Below are 16,753 nucleotides of genomic sequence, written 5' to 3' on the forward strand. Positions count from 1 at the left end.
CAAAGGAACCGCAGTAGTTTACAGAGTTTATTGCATTATACATGCGAACAGAACATGCACAAGAAGGACATATTGCTGCTGAACGACTACTATTCCACATATGCACCACAAGAAAATGTCTACAATGGAGAAGAATGAAATATTCCATTTTACGAAGGACAATCTCTAAGTTCATTTGCGAGGATAGTTACATTATAATGTGCTTCTCTTTCCCCCCGCCCCCAAAGTTTTTCCCCCCTTTTTCTTAAAGTATTGAATGTACTCAAAATGTTATGGCCCGTGTAACAGCCCCACATAAATACCATTTTGTTAGTAAAAACATGAAAAAGTCACATTGCTTGGATGTTCGACAGTTCCAATAAGTTAAGACCAAATGATAATATTCAATAATAGTTACCCTGCATTACGATGAGAACAAAAATAAATTACACGTGCTAGGTTTTATATATACTCGTCATAGTAATACATATTCACTTGCAGCGCTAAAAGAAGGACGAAGAGTCACATTCTACCAGAAAAAAAAAAAAAAAAAGAAAAAAAAAAAAGGAAAATGACGGGTTCTGCCAGAGTCTCTCCTGCATTTAGCAACTGGTGGTGCTGTGCCCATTTCTCACTGTTTCCACCCCCAGGGTTAGGCTTTAAGAGAAGGTCAGATTAGCGGTCAGTTCTCGGATTCGGTTCTCCCTGCTCATCTTCTTGAGCTTCATTCTGCGGTTTTGAAACCAAATCTTGACCTGCCTGTCAGTGAGGTTTACGCTCTTACTGATCTCTAGGCGGCGCTCTCGAGTGAGATACATATTGAATAAGAACTCTTTCTCTAATTCCAGTGTTTGGTGCTTAGTGTAAGGACACCTCTTCTTTCTGCCACTCTTTGCAGTTAGCCAATTGCTTGTTGGAGTATCAGACTTGATTTCCTCTATCAAAATCAAAGGAGAAGAAGAAGAAAAAAAAAATCAAAACTCCCTCCGGCTGTTAGAGCGTACCCTTGGCCATGAACCCTCCTCCGTGGGGCCGGCAGACCGGGGGGCTGCGGGGCCGAGGCCCCGGCGGGGCGAGGCGCGGGCAGGGCGCGGGGCTCTGCAGGGCCGGGGGGTCCTCAAACCCCCAGCCCCCGGCCCCGTCACCGGCCCCGAGCCCCCGGGCGGCCCTGGAGGGGCTCGCTCAAGTTCGCGGCTGGCGCCCGGCCCGCCCGCAGCCCGCCGGGCACACTCTGGCGCCTGCAGCCCGCCCGGGGCTGGCTCGGCCGGCTCCGCGCTGGCCGGGGAGATGCCCCGCTTGCAGGAGAGCCCCGCAGCCTGCTCCTCTGCAGCCTCCCCACAGCCCCCAGCTCAGCTGCACACGCACACCTAGCAGCAGACATGGACGTTTCCCCAGCCGAAATGATGCACGTGAAACCAACACCCTCCACCTCGTGTTTCTTTTTTTTCTCTCTCTCTCTCTCTCTTTTTTTTTTTTTTTTTCCATTTTCCATTTAGATTTGATTTTATTTTTCACCAGAAAGGAATCCGCCCCACATCAACCTAGACCTGGACCGTTAGCTGTAATTCATATAACGAGAATCTCCATGCACACGTAGGGTAAAAATCGACCTAGAGGTTGCAAAGTACATTTTTATAAGGAAAAATAATCCCGGTTTTGGATTCCTCGACACACGCCGTTCGAAACGAAGGCTTTATTGCACCTCTAAGGGGAAAATAAAATTAGATAAGCACCACCTTTAGCTTTCGTACGCCTTTCAAAATAACGTTGCACTTTTTGGAGAGAAACCCAAGGTTATCTAAAGCATCACGTTCAAACCTTGCACGTTTTGATCAGGCAGGCAGCGGGCTGCTGCTTGCATTGTGCATTTGTTTCCAACTTCACCCAGCTTGGTAGCACCTATTCCTCACCTATTTTAATAGGATCGTAATTAACTTTAAATGCAATCAAAGAGCAGCCAGGCTCAGTGAAAACAAACATACAAACAAACAAGAAATCTGCGAAATATTACGAGAGAAAAGTTGAGCTGGTCGTATTTTACAACCTCCAGACCTGCTTTTTTAAGGGTATTTGGCTGATTTTGGCTGCTGCAGTGCACTAAGGAACACCCAGAGATATTCCCCGCATCACAGAGCCGGTCTGCATGCACAAGAGAAGCAGGTCTCTAAAGCAGAGCTTTGGACCCTTTTGTGTAGCTTTTTTTTTTTTTTTTCCTGCCAAAATCTTCAGAGGCACAGCACCTGCAGCCCGATACTTCTTACCATTAAATGTGCTGGCTGTGATGCTCGTTAGTATATCAGAGCGTGCTTTAGGGTGCTGGCGTGTTGGAGTTACACCACGGTACGGTTTAAACTCGGTAATACAGACCTTTACTCTCCTTCTCCTGGACTTCTGGGCTGGACACGGAGCCTTCGGGCAGGCAGCTCCTCTCGTCTTGCAACGTGGACTTGGGCTCGGGACTTTCCACTTGAGAGACTTTAGCTGCGCTGTCTTGGTTGTTCGGGTTTTCATTCATTTTCTTTTCCATCTGAAGTTGAGAAGATATCTGCGGTTTGGAGCTGCCGCGAGGGTTTAACTGTAACATTACAGTTGAACTCGTTTCGGGGCTATTATTGTACTCTTGGGTTTTCCCAGTGGCGTAGGTCTGGCTCAGTCTAAAATATCCTGGGACGGGAACCTCGGGGTTCTCAATGGGGCATGATTCAGACACCAGCCTCTGGTAGGAAGGGACGTCTGAAGAAATGAGTTTGGTTCTCTTATCGGAATACATGCAGCAATTGCTTTCTTCTTTAATATTTGTAGTGAAGGAACAAGTGGGGACCTGCTGTGTAACAGGTTGCTCTATTCGACAAGATCTGTTCGGGTCTGTCCAACTGTCTACTTGAGGTATATAAGGATGTACATTCATACCCATATTTTGGTGATTAACTTCTCTTTTAGCCAGAGACGGTAGGAGTCCACAGGTTTGCATCCCATAAGTCCCAATGTCTGTGCTAGGTGGCATATACATGCTGGCGCTGTTGGAGTAGAAACTGTCACTCCTGCACGCACTGATGAGAGAGTCTACTAAAAAAGTATTAGCGGCAGGAGAGCTGTTGGGGAAGGACATTTTGGGCAGGAATTTGAGGAAGAGAGCTTGTGTCCCTTGCAGGCTGACATCTCGAGGAAAACATTCCCGGGGAAGCGCCGATGCCTCCGCGCGACCACATGACAGCCGGGCCAATGGCAGCGCCCGCCGCCCCGCGCCCCGCCGCCCCGCCGCTGACGCGCCCCGCCGCGCCGCCCCGCCGCGCCCCGCCGCGGTCAACAGCGACCCCTAGGCCGCCGCCGCGGCACCGCACCGCCCGCACCGCGCCGCGCAGCACCGCGCAGCGCCGCGCAGCACCGCACCGCGCCGCGCCGCGCGGCCGGCCACCCGCCCCCCCCCCCCCCCCCGCCCCCACGGCCGGCAAAAGCCCGCTGCCTCCCCTCGCGGATCCTGTAAAAGCCGTGCGTGCTGCCCGACGAGCGCGAGGTACAAGAGGTTGCGGGATTTATTGGTGCGTATTAGGGAGAGGCAGGGGCGATCAATAAAAGCCCTCATCTGCATTCCCGGGCTACTTGGTAATTTTCTTGCTTCTGGAGGTTTTTAAAGAGTTATACCCGCTGTTGCCACGCACGGGAAGATGTTTTATTAACAAATCAATCGAGACTTTGTAAAGGATAAGATTAATAGTTAAGATTTAGCATAATGGCGTTCGCGTTATGAATTATTGAAAATTATACCATTGATTTTTCTCCTCGCTACTAACCAAGAAGGTCAATTTTTGTTTTAACACAAATCGTCAAATATTAAAAGCTATACTTTTGTCATAAGTCGAGTTTTATAGTTACAATACATTCCTAAAATTATTTTACAATGCTCTCTCACTACGGCTTGTGAAAAAAAAAAAAAACATATATACATATATACATTTTTTTCACTTGCCCGGGAAACTGAAAGCACCATAAGATAATTTCTCCTTCTGTAGTATTGCTCATTAATATATATATATATATACAGAAACTCATGCCCCTACTGCAACTGATCGTGTAACTTTTTCTTTTTCTTTCTTTCTTTTTTCTTTTTTCTTTTTTCTTTTTTGAATGACGAGTGATGAGTGCAGCTGGAATATTAAAAAAAATAAAAAATAAATAAAAAATACCGAGGGCACCAGTAAATGCCTACATGGCGAATTAGATTTTTGAGTCTCAACACTTTAAACGTGTTTTAGTGCCCCCCCACTTCGTACCCATATTTACACCCGAACCTGTTACATTTTAAATAGTGATGGCACAGGGCATTTATTACTCTTTTTCATTTTCTTCCTTTTCTTTCCTTTCATTTTCTTTCTTTCCTTTCATTTTCTTTCTTTCTTTCTCTCTTTCTTTGCTTCTGTCTGTCTGTCTGTCTGGCTTTCAACTGTTCTCAATCTGGAGTATTTCTTATCTGGGACTAATGCTGTCAAGGACTCTTATCCACACAAAGTGAACTTGTTGATAATTTTTGTTTCGAATGCATCTGGCTGTTTATTTTGGGCCTTTCTAACATCAAAACACCCTTTCAGATCCCAAGGAGCAAGCAGCACGTGAAAGGATTTTTAACATTTCAAATGCGTCTTTCGCACAGCTCAAAACATGCCTTTTCCAGCAACGTGGGTTTGAATTTTCTCCTGTTTCCTGGCATTTGACTGTTTTGCACTTTACCGTACACTTTACATTGCTGGAAACAATAACCCTATTTAAAATTTCGCTGTGGCAATGAGACAGACCTTTTAAAACCTTATCGCAGCTGTTCAAATACAACATCATTGTCAGGTTAAGAGCCAGTGTCTTTTATAGCTCCAGTCTCCAGCTTCTGTGTTGCCGGAGAGTTTAAATATTACCTCCATAATATTCGCTGCTTTCCAGATTTTTTGCAGCATCCCCTGCGCCTGGCGCAGCCCTCTGCCCTCTCCGGGCACGCTCCATCGGCACCGAGGGTTCAGCAGGGAAAGGGGCATTTACAAAATCTCGACATTTAAGATCATTATCAGAGCCATTGCTAAGATTTGCCTGAGCTGGGAAAGAAGCTGCAGAGGAGCCCACGACGCTCCCTCTGAGCACTGCATTCCCCCCCTTGCTTTCTAGCAATTTCCTCTTTTTAAACAACAGCCCGGACAACCCACAGAGTTTAAAGAAACAAAATACTATTTTCCTTGACGCAGTTTAAGACTTGACTGTTAAATCTAATCAGGAATTTTATGCCCATCAAATGGGTCTTTCATAACCTTTATTTACACTTTAAGAAAAGAAGGTCCCAGAAATATCCCAACTGAAGTATTAGCCCAGAGGTTTGCAGTGGATTTTGCCCAACAGTAAAGTTAAAACAATAACCCAACGCTTAACTGCTTGCCACGCCAGCCTCGCCTGTGCTAAAGGAGCTCACTCCTTGGCTTCTGGTCAGAAATGAGGTCTCTGATTTTTTTTTTTAAATTGCAAATATGAATTTCTTGCATGTCACTACACGGAAACTTCGAGGATGGCTGCGATGATAATGAGTTAAATATCGTATTCAGGACTGGTAAACAGCTCCGTAAGACCCCTTGCTCACGATAAATCATGAGGGTTTTTTCTTTTTTGAAAAACGGGCAGCAATTTTTTATTGAAAATGAACAGTAGGAAAGTTTAAGTTTGATGTAAATAGAAGTTGAATAAACATGCAAGAGCCACTGGGGAACTGGAGACTTAGGCTCTGGGCATTTAATGTCACTCTTGTTTTAAATCATATTAAAATGGAATCAAGTAATTAACATTAATAAATAAATCAATATTGTGCAATAAATGAGATATACAGTCTACATTAATATAAAGGTTTTGCTCTCAGAGCCCCATATTTTTCCGAATGAGGGAAGAAAAAAAAACCCAACCAATGGGTCCATGCAGATGTAAATTACTGTTTGTAATAAAGCATAGGTGGACATTACAGTTTTCTCCTCTAGCAAATGTCAGGGCTAAAAACTTGAGGTTACCAGACGTGCCAGTGGGGTTTAATTTTCACTGCCTTATCTTCCTAATCCTTATTACTCGTGATATGATTATTTTTATTTTTTTTCTCGACAGTGCTGACGATCCTCATACTTGCAATTTGCTGTGTTTGTGTCTCATTATAGGAGGGGGATGGGAGAGAGGTACGCAAGGGGCTAGATATTTTGCAGATGCCTTCAGTAACAAAGGTATTGCGAGAAATATCTTATTTTAAAAATAGGCTGGAACCCGGGAAGCTTTTAGTAAAATTGCTTTCATTTACTCGATTTCAGCATTTTATTTAGGGTGCCTTTAAACGCGCAGACTGTATATTTTATACCACGCTGTTATATTGCAGGGAGATTGAAGAATAGCTTTTATTTAAAGGAAAAAAGAAATTGGCTACAATATTGTGACCTTTCTTTTTTTAATAAAGCAACTGTCACGTTGCCCAGATTTCTATGTGCCATATTTTCATAGAAAGAGTCGACGTCTCGGCTGAGGGTTCAGATTCCCTGGACTTTTTCGACCGGGGGTGGGGAGGTGGGGAGAAAAACGTACTGATGACATTATCCCTTTTCCTAAATAGAAAAGCTTATAAAATAAACAAGATACCTCGCTGCCCATTTCTTCAGAGGTGTTATTTCTGCTGTGGGGAGCGCACGGTAGCACTGTGTACTCCCAGCTTTGCCCCCAGCCTCAGCCCTTCCTCTGCTGTATTTCCATATTTCCGTGCACACAGAAGCACAGCCCCGAGTTATAAGATTTTAGCGGGGAGGCTGCTCGGCGGTTCTGCCCTCAGCTCCGGCATCTGAGCTACACGTTTATCTTCCGGCAGATTCCTGCCGAATTCGAAATTCTGTCAGAAAATAAGCAAACGCCCTATTCGATCTCCTAAAAGGACAAGCTTAAAGACATTTGGAAATAGCCCCCAGCCTTTTCTTTCTAAAGGAATAAAACAGAGAAATGGGGGGGGGGGTGGAATACAAAAGATTATAGACTCTCACGGAATCATCACACCAACAAGATGATTGAAAAAGAAGAAAGAAAGAAAGAAAGAAAGAAGGAAAGAAAGAAGTAAAGAAAGAAAGAAAATAAAAAAAACAAAGCGGCATTCCCATATTCAAGATTTTGTGTGTCTGTGTGTGTGTGTGTTTTTTCCATTAACAACACATCCTGGCTCCAATCACTCGTTTACATTCTCTGAGATCGGCCTCACTGTAATTGCGAGGGTCTAAAGCATCCCGCAGAAGCCTCAAGGCTTTGGGGCTGGTGTGGGCTCTCACAAGAAGCACTCTAATGCCAGCAAAAACAAACAAGAAAACTTTGCTAAATCTTTCCCTCCCGAAATAGGTATTGCCACCGAGAGACCAGGGCATTTTCCTCCGGGCTCTGGGTCCGGTTAAAAGGGGCTACCTTTGGCGTCAAAGGATCCAAGGATTTTAGTTTGCACAATGCCGTTTTACCATTTTATCACAGACGGAAAGTCTATTTCTAGGAAACTGTTAACAATGAACTTCTAAAAAAAAAAAAAAACCAAAAACAAAAAACCCAACGGTCAAAGTGCCAACAAATGCTTTCACGAGAGATGGGGCTTTGAAAATGCGGAACATGACTGAGCCAAGGCGAAATAGATTTCGATGAACTCTGCAGAAAAAAAGCAGAAGGAAGCGAAGCCCTTTCTTCCGTGAGATTCTGAGGAAAAGTGCGCACTGGAGGACAAAAAAGAAAACACAAAACCAGAAAAACGGAACATGCTCGGTCGCTGGAGAACGTCCAGGGAATTCATAAGCTTCACTTTAATTTTCTAATCTCTAGTTTCATTTTAATAGATCTCCATAGTGTTTTTAAGGAGAGGGATTTCAATCAGCAAAGCCTTGGCAAGGTGATGTTCGGATATTAAAAATATCTTCTTTTCGCTTTACTCTCTCTGTCTCTCTTTAAAAAAATAAGCACTCTCAGCATCTAATGTTAATCTCGCATTTAAGTAAAATACGTTTTTAAAATTATGCTTTCTGTGCCGATAGGTTTATTTAAGAAAAGCCTTGAGTGAGAATTCAAAGATAAACTGTGGAAACGCCTGTTTTTTATATTACTTTTGTTCTACCCGCGTTAAGGCTGTCCTTAAAGGAGTAAATAGTTTTTCGTTCTAGGGAACGAATTCGGAATATCATTTTTTTTTCTTAAAATTATGTGATTTTTTTTAAAGCTCGGATGCATTATAAAAGATTACGACCAAAAAAATTTCTTTTAAAGTGGCATATTTCTCGAACACGTCACGGTTATGGGTTATTTGTTTAATAAATCTTTTTGATGCTTTATTTTCTCATTTGGAAGGCCCTGAAATCTTATCGTTACTTATATATTAGATATTTTATTAGCAGTGGAATTATTATTAGGAGCAAAATATCCTTGAACATCAGGGCTGCTGTGCGCATTACAGCACATGAGCGCGCCCTCCTGTGGCATTTGGTGGCGAAGCACCAGGGAATTTCCTCCTTTCTCCTCAGCCCAATTTGCTTTCAGTCGTGTTTTTTTTTCCCTTTATTTTTCAATAGAAACTTAAAACTGCTATAATTGAGCATTTATGCAAGATTAATGCTGGGGCGTTTAGGTTTCCGCGGCCCTCTTTTGCGGTGTCTGGGCATTTTAAAGGGATAATAGTCCTCTAAGATAGACTGTTAAAGCACTGCAGGGAACAGAAAATCAGAAGAGTCGTTCTCGCCCTGTGGATTAAGACTCGGGAGAGACGCGAGAATTTTGCTATAAGGTCAGGCGAAATGAAATTCCCCGCGGCTAGCAGCATTTCCAATGTATGGGCTTTGCGGGGAAACGCGCATCCGGAGAAAAACTGCCGAAATACCATCCTTCTCCCCAGATTACGAAGCGTTCCTTACGCCCCCCCCGCATTTTATTCGGAGCGACAAAAGCATTTTTTCTTTAGGGCTAAAAAGGGAGATTTGGGGCGAGTTCCCGGGGCACGGAAGAGAAAGGAGAGGGAAGCGGGGAGCCCGCTGGCGGGGACGGGAGCCGGGCTTGCTCCCGGCACGCCGCGGAGATGCTCACCTCGACCCAGCTGGGATTTTCTTTGCGTTATGATGCATTTGCTAATATGGCCATCTATGCGGTACTCAGCGTGTGTGTGGTTGTGCGTGTGTGTGTGAGAGAGGGAGGGAGACAGAGAGAGAGTGGGTGGTGGTTGAAAATAACAGAGGAACCTTAAGGCGCCTAATTATTCAGAAAGGTTAAAGGTGATGACCTTGACATTTTGGAAGTTCAAAGGCATACACTTATGTTTTTCTTGCTAAAGGGTTTTAAAAAATATTTCTAGCTATGCTTCCCTCCACTCCCATTTCTCCATTTTTTAATTCTGGGGCCGTTCGTCACTAATTTGCCCAGTTTTGCCTTCGCTGAAAGCAAGTGTAGCGCGAGCCGCTCCATCCTATTCAAAAAAGCCAAATTCTTTCCCCGCTCCTCGCCTTTATTGCACATTGCGGAAATCTCTTTTTCACCCACCAGAAGGTGTATAATATAACCCAATTAAGCTGTTTAGAACCTCGGGTTTTATGGTGTTGTCTAGACAGTTCAAGGTTTTGTAAACAGCCCAGCCAGGTCACGCAGCATAAAGCGGAGGGGACCTCCGCCGGATCCCTGCCCGCCGGAGGACGCAGGGCCGCCTGCCGCGCCCGCGGGAGCGGAGCGGGAGTTACGCGGCTGCAGAGCGGGTGCGGAGCGGCCGCACTCGGCCAGCCCTGCTCTCCTCACGCCCCGCCGAGAAATCATATTTTAGAGATCCTCCCCTCTGTCTCCAAACTTTTTTTTTTTTTCCTTCCCTCCCCACCAGTGCCAATTGTTTATAGCTCCCTCTTGTCTCAACCGCTCTGAGCCCTCGTTCTGGCTTACCCTTCACTAGCAAGTAAACAGTCATTGGCCTTCGGGATTCTGGGCTTGTTGGGAGCCTGACCAGTTAAAAAAGCCTTTTTCGTTGTTTATAGTAATTGTAGCACCATCAGAAGTGATGGTCTGCAGACAGCCATGTTTGCTCTGCCTCACACTGAGGGGGGAACAGTGAAGGTTACACATATCTACAAAGGGAGAGTTACAGCTCTAAGCTATTATTTATTTTTAAAATGCATTTAAAATAACCCGGCTTGGCTTCCTCCCGTTATTATTTAACTGAACTTGGCTCTAGCCCGGGAAACGCTAGGATCCTTCGGAGATGGAAATCCATACAGTGCACGGAAGTTATAACCTTAACTTTACTAGAAACCATTTATTCACATGAAAAAGACAGTGGCCCATGCTTTTGGATGACAATAGAAACATATATATATATTTTTTATATATAGCGAACGTACATTTACCATCTCTTAAATAAACCGCATTCACTTAAAGGGAGGAAAGTGTTATTCTAGCTCAAAAGCAACAACATGGCCCCCCCGAACTCAATTAATTGTAAGCAAAAACTACCAGACACACTGCAGGTCCATTGCTGGTACTTTGGGAGAGGAAAACAAGCACCTTTGGCGAGAAACACTCGAGAAGGGACAGTTGGATTTACCCTAGTTTCCCCTTATCAGGAATCTGCTGCGCCAAGCCCCGAAATCTCCAGTGGCCATTCAGTGTGGGGAGCTGCACGTGAAAATGAAACTTTGAGTTCCGCAGGGTGGATGTGTCATGTAAACCAATTTACTTTTGCATTCAGATGGCAGGTCAGAGAGACAGATATATTCAATTTTTCCTTCTTTCTTCTTTTTCTCTTTCTCTCTCGATTTTTATTTTTTTCTTTTCTTTTTCTTTATCCTTCTTTCTTTCTTTCCTTTTTTTTTTTTTTTTTCAAAACAAGGGATTTCCAGTGAAATATTGGAGTCGATCTCTGTTCAGTTTCTTTTCTTTCATCCTTCGATTCTGGAACCAGATTTTAACTTGTCGGTCAGTGAGGTTGAGCATTCTGGACAACTGTAGTCTCTTCTCTTTGTTTATGTACACGTTGAAGAAAAACTCACGTTCCAGTTCTCTTATCTGATATTTGGTATAGGGACACCTCTTTTTCCTTGATCGCTGAGGAATCGCTGAAAATCAAGAAAGAGGAAACTGAGTTATGCTGCTGCTACAAACACACTCAGATGGGAAGAGATCAGAGGCTTTGACAATATCCCATCGCCTGGAAAGCAGCCCTCCAGCAGTTCAGAAAATATTCCTGGGGCTTTTACTCTCCGGGTGCCTTAGCGAAAAAGCGAATATTTCCCAACTTCTCCTTAAAAGAGAGCACTTCGAGCAGTACAGAGAGATATTTAAATGGGCTGGAAATATTCCAAGTTTCTCAAACTCCTCTCCCCCCACCCCCCTCACCAAACAAACGAAGATCTCAGGCTCCAAAACGAAGGCAGCTCCGAGCACTACCTGTGAAACCTCCCTGTCGTGTCCCCCCCCCCCCCCCCGCCAAATCAACAATTTAATAACAATTAATATCCTCTTCCAAGAATACCTTAAGCCCACCTAAATTGGTTTCCTATCGTAAACACGCTTTACAACGGTAAAGGAAATCTTATAGGATATATAAAATCCTTTGGATGCTTATAAAATTGCACATAAAATGCGGCTTGACAAAGTGTTGGCCTTGTACTTTTGCCCCCAATTTACTACTGATACCTACCTGAACTGTTGCTCTTCTCTGCAACAGCCTCACCAGAAGGGGAATCGGCGCTGTTTGCTGTTGTCACTTTCTTTTCTTGGCTGGAAGGTGTTTTACTGCAAGTGCTGTTCTGGGGCTTCAAGTCGCCCTTGTCCGCGTCCCCCTCGCCCTCGGAGTGCTGCTGGTACGGGGGTCCGGGGGCTGTCTCGTAAAACTGGTCGAAGCCTTGCGGCAGGATGCCGTTCCTCCCCACCGAGCTGTAGAAGTTGGAGGCAGCAGGAGACGGTCCATGGTGGCTGCACACGGGGTCCGTTTTGAATAACATTTCCGTCCTCCTGTTCGCAGGCTGCAGAAAGTCTCTGTGCATCACCTCTTCAGCTGAGTAATAAGGAGCATAACTGCCCCTATACTGCCATTTGCTGCGCTCTAATCCGTATTCCCTGAATGCTACTTCGCGCACAGGTTGGACATGAGGTAAATTAGAAGAATAAGGAAAAGTCATTTGACAGGAAGACGATTGCGACAAAAAAGAGGGTTTCGTCGAGAAATCTGAGGGTGAGACGTAATAAGCGCACCCTGGCAGATACATATTGGATGCGCTGTGACTGCAATCGTCAAACTCGGTCATGTCTTCCTTTTTGCGATTGCAAGCAACCAGGAGGCTTCAATGCATTGAACAAGATCCATCTATTGCACAAGAGGGTTTGGACAGGATCAACTAAGAAAAAATCCCCACCGTGTGCTGACGTGCAATTCATCTTGATTGATTCTAGTGGTAATTATGTCACGTGACGCAATGTAGAAATGTCCTTATATCTATATCAGCCCTTCGGAAAGGCTCCTAAGAGCTCTCCAAAGAGCCCTCCCAGCACGGAGGGATGAGCGGAACGGGCGGGCGCGCACCCTCGCCTTTTCCCCCCATTCCCCCAGCAGGCGAGGAGGTGCCCGGGGGTGCCGCGGGTGCCCGTTCACCTGGGGCCGCGCCGCCCGGGCACCCGCCGCGGGGCCCCGCGGCGCGCCCCCGCCGCATCGCCGCCGGGGGAGGCGGGAGCGGAGCCAGGGGGGCTCCGTCGAGGAAGGTGCCCCGCGGGGAGCGGGCTCCCAGCTCCCCGGGCTCCGTGGCGTGGCCGCTCCCCGATGGCAGGAGCGGTGTCCGCCGGTCGCTGCTCGGCGGATGGGGAGCGGGCGGTGGTTCACGCGGGAGAGCCAAGTCCCAGTTACACGCCCTAGCGCGCGAGGGAGGCTGCCCGCTCGGCTCCAGCAATCCACAGTTGGCACCGAAATCCGTCCCGAAATTCAAAGCACGAGTCCCGATCACCTCGTTTTCCCTCGCTCAAGCCCAAACACCGTGCGCTTGTAAAAGGGCGCCAGAGACAAACTGCAATGAGAAACAGGCAAACGGAACATCTCTCAGCAGCGGATTTTATGAAAGGCAGGCACTTTCGGGCTCTTCTGGAAAGAAAAGGGCTAGGGCAGGAAGAGAAGTCCACCAGGCACGGTTTCCTTGGGAAGCAGAGCAGCGCACAAAGTGACCTCTGTTCCCGTGCCTCCAACTCCCACCCAAACGTTCACTTTCATTGGAAGGGAAAAGCAGGGTTGGGAGCAGGCGACACGCACAGCACCCGCCAGCCCCACAGCCGCCCTGCCCTCGAGGGCTCATTTTTGCCAATTTTCTTTTTTTTTCTCCTTGAAATATTATTTTACATAGCCGATCACAAACCGGGTCACAAAGGCTGAAAAGAGAAGAGGATGAATAATACGCGCCAGCAATAGCCTTATGCTCGAGCAATCCCTCATTCCAGAAACGTTTGCCAGCTCTCTATGGGAATGCCTTTTTCCGCCACTGTACAGCATAGCCCGAGTGGCCCCGCCATATGCCGCTCTCCAAATGAACCCGAAATCCGGCCGAGCTCTGCACGCCAAGCAGGGTCGCCCCCTGCCACCCAGGCGCTCTCCGGGCGCTCCCTCCAGACATCAGGCCCCGGGTGGTTTCCCCAAAGGCGGCCGCCACCCAGTGAGCAGAGAGCCCGGCAGGTAGGGAACCAGCCCTCAGGCACCGGGGGCGACTAGGGGCAGGCCAGGGGGCTCTACGAGGCGCCGCTGCGGGCATCGGGCTCGGCCAGCCGCAGGCTGCGCGCCCCGCGGCCCCGCCGTGCCAGGCGCCTCCTGCGCGCTCCCGGCTCCGCGTTGCGGAGAGGCTCCGGGGGCGGGAGCCCCCCAGCCCGGGCTGCGCCCCGCAGCCTGCCCCAAGTCCCTCCCGCCTCCCCCGGCCCCCCAAAGCGGGCCAGGGCTGCCCCGGAGGCTTCCGCCCCGGGGCCCCGCGTGCCCTCCCGAAAAGCGAAAGACCCAAGCCGGGCAGATAACATGAAGCTCACTCCTTTTTCCCTATCTTTCCTCTTCTTTTTCTTTTCTCTGTACCGTATCGTATTTTTTTATAATTTAATTTTATTTTTTTTTCGCTGCCTTGGTGCCTCTCAAACCGCTTCAAACGCCGCAAATCGCTGCCAGCAGATAAACTCTCGCAAGGTATCACTAGAAACCAAGGCACAAATCCACCATTTCCTCCCTTCATCGGTAACTTTCGAGCCTTCTCGATTTTGCTACAACACATGAACAACCTCCTAAAAATGATGCCTGCGCAGTTAAAATGGCTCCTGTGTCACTTACCACCCTGAGCTTGTAGCAGAGAAGGGCAGGGATCCGTTTGGATTGTGCCCCCAGGTTTCTGATCGCCAAGCTCATCAGGAGAGATGGCTCTGGGAACCTATGAAGCCTCATTTTCTTTATCGTTCAAACAACTAATTACGCCTTAGCCAGAATCCTTCACCTTCCTTTCGATGCAGCAAGCCCAGCATCAATTAAATTTTGGCGCAGGAACCAACCGGTTTCAACTAATTCAAGTTCAAAGACATGGCGACGATTTGTTAATACGAAAACAGCCCTTTTAGGAAACAGACCCTTAAAAAGCGATCTCATTTGTGGAATGGGAGTCCAATATCGCAGCAGAGACCCCGCTGCAATAAGGCAGACATGGGGGTCCCCGCCTGCCAGAACGTTTTCGCCCTGGGGTCGGTTCCCAGCCCGGCTCTGAGCATTACGTTCCCCCCCTTTTTTCGCCTTGCTCAGATTAAATAGCATCGACACACAAATGCTCATCATGTACACAGTCAGGCGCATACTTTACCGTTAGGCGTCTTGAAACATCTGCAACCGTTGCCTGGAATTACCAAGTATTCTGGTCCAAGTGACATTTCCAAAAGCCCTCCGTGGAAATTCAGACGACTTGCATAACATTCGGGTTTAAAAATACACCCAGTCCGGCTGGAGAAGATGCGGTATTTTTGTGCCACCCAAGATAAGACACTAACTTGACCTTAACTTTGTTATGGCGCCCCTAGTATCTGGAGAACGTGAACAGACACTGTCTGGCAGCTCTCGTAAAAACTGACTGGAGAAGAGATTCTGAGTCATTTCATTTATTGCCACTACAGTTCTGCAAGAAAGCTTTTCCTCCCTGCCAAACTTTAATTATTTATGCTCTTTTAGGAAGCACAAAGGCATCCAGAGCCATTTCGAACAATCCGAGTTGCGTTTGCAGCCTTATCAAACTCGCCGCAATGGAGAGCTCCCCTCGGAAGGGCTTTATCACGTTTAGGCTGCGGTCGGAATGCGAAGATGTTTATGTTGGAGTAAATAAAGGGACGGACGGTCGCCTGCATGCTGCGGAGGGACGCACGCATGGGCGCAGCCAGCGGGTGCCCGCTGCTCACCCCCGCACCGCAGCCACCCGGGGGCTGAGGGGGGCGGATTTCGGCGGAAAGCCGCCCAAAATTCCCCGCCCGGGGGGTTTGGGGTGCGCACGCTGCGGCGGGGCGCATCTCCTGCAGGCGCAGCCGGGGTGCCGCGCCCGGCGGCGGGCACGCGTGTGCACACATGTGCCCGGGGCGGCTGGCGAGGGGGGGGGGGGCGCCCACGGCCCCGCGTGTGCGTGCCCTGCCACACGCGTGCGTGCCTCCCTGCATGCCCGGCACGACTGTCGTCGCCCGCAGCTTGGGATGAGCGGCTGAGACCTGCAGTGTGCGTGCACGCCCGCAGTCGTGCACCGTCTCCTCCCGCGAATGCGTGGCGTCGCGGTGCGGCCCCGCAAACGCGCCCGTCTGGGGGTGCGCGCACACGGGGGCTGTGCCATACATGGAGCGGTGTACATACAGGCACATACACAGACACACAATACACGTACTTGTGCATCACATCGCGTTTCAGGTCCCATCTCATCTGTTTTGTAACCTGTTTTCTCCTTTCGAGGGCGATTTAGACTAGAAGCTTTGCGTTAAGCTACCGTCGTGGATCGGATACGTTTAATAAACAATACACGGCATTTCACATCTTTTCACCCCAGGTTCCTCTTCAAATTTCACAGCACACGTGTAATAAAGGGCATGGTTGCACTGGGGCGGGTTGGGACGGGGAAGGACGGCGTACAGAGTCCATTTCTCGAGGACAGCAGCGGACTGAACGGCACCCCAGGAGGGAACAAGCAAGGGGGCCGTATCTGCTTTGCGCTCGTCTCCTGCCTCGCATCCTTGGGGTTGCCTCCAGATTTCTTAATTAGGGGAACGCCACCCAATGAAGAGCCGTTCATTGTCCGCAATGCGCCAGCTCCCCGCGCAGGGGGTGGACGCCTCGAAGCTTTCGAGGGCCGGCGGGGCGGCGGCCGGCCCTGCGGGGCGAGGCGTGCCCAGAGTGCGCTGCCCCATGCCCGGGGTGCGCTGCCCCGCGCCCCCGCCCCGCAGCCACCCCGGGGCCGCCCCGGGCGCTCGTGGCCCTTACGGAGGGCGAGTAAGGCGCCTCCAAGTTGGGCTGGTTCGCCTTCTCCCTCCCGAAACGCCACCCCAGCGTTACCTTTGGGGCTCTCTGGAAAGCTCTCGGGAAGATGGCTGCGGTGCTGCCCTCCCTGCCATCCGGCATTTACCTCCAACCCAGCCGGACCACTGTGCCCTTAGGAACAGTGCTCGCAAGAAGATGACCGGGTAGGAGCAAAGTTCAAATATGCCTCCTTTATGAAATAATGAGTTTATTGCCTCCAGGAAGGCAATAGTCCTGAATAAATAGGTA

The 16,753-nt window shown here is 48.4% G+C and overlaps 2 protein-coding genes across 4 annotated transcripts; both read right to left on the reverse strand.

The window, feature by feature from the left end:
* Window positions 1-14: 14 nt before the first annotated feature.
* On the reverse strand, window positions 15-3,219 carry HOXD10 (homeobox D10). The gene is made up of 2 exons (XM_080599567.1): window positions 2,347-3,219; window positions 15-916 (listed from the first exon to the last, which is right to left on the reverse strand). The coding sequence occupies exons 1-2, from the start codon at window positions 3,086-3,088 to the stop codon at window positions 639-641; spliced, it is 1,020 nt and encodes a 339-aa protein (XP_080455693.1). The 5' UTR covers window positions 3,089-3,219; the 3' UTR covers window positions 15-638.
* Window positions 3,220-3,480: 261 nt separating this feature from the next.
* On the reverse strand, window positions 3,481-16,107 carry HOXD11 (homeobox D11). 3 transcript variants are annotated; one of them, XM_080600200.1, is made up of 3 exons: window positions 14,823-16,107; window positions 11,660-13,016; window positions 3,481-11,075 (listed from the first exon to the last, which is right to left on the reverse strand). In XM_080600200.1, exons 2-3 carry the CDS (start codon window positions 12,264-12,266, stop codon window positions 10,840-10,842), a joined length of 843 nt encoding a protein of 280 aa, XP_080456326.1. In that variant the 5' UTR covers window positions 12,267-13,016; window positions 14,823-16,107; the 3' UTR covers window positions 3,481-10,839. The 3 variants fall into 3 exon arrangements, with proteins under 3 accessions (XP_080456326.1, XP_080456327.1, XP_080456325.1); XM_080600201.1 differs by having other exon boundaries at window positions 11,660-12,325; window positions 14,823-14,860; XM_080600199.1 differs by lacking the exon at window positions 14,823-16,107 and having other exon boundaries at window positions 11,660-14,158.
* Between the last annotated feature and the right edge of the window lie 646 nt (window positions 16,108-16,753).

The sequence above is a fragment of the Anser brachyrhynchus genome, assembly GCF_964034855.1.
Source record: "Anser brachyrhynchus genome assembly, chromosome: 7".
NCBI lineage: Eukaryota > Metazoa > Chordata > Aves > Anseriformes > Anatidae > Anser > Anser brachyrhynchus.

Coding starts and splice junctions, on each gene's coding strand:
- HOXD10 (XM_080599567.1), bottom strand. CDS start 3,088: ATGTCCTTCCCCAACAGCTCTCCTGCCGCTAATACTTTTTTAGTAGAC. Junction 917..2,346: donor CCAGGAGAAGGAGAGTAAAG/GTCTGTATTACC, acceptor TGATTTTGATAG/AGGAAATCAAGTCTGATACT.
- HOXD11 (XM_080600200.1), bottom strand. CDS start 12,266: ATGACCGAGTTTGACGATTGCAGTCACAGCGCATCCAATATGTATCTG. Junction 11,076..11,659: donor AGAGAAGAGCAACAGTTCAG/GTAGGTATCAGT, acceptor CTTGATTTTCAG/CGATTCCTCAGCGATCAAGG.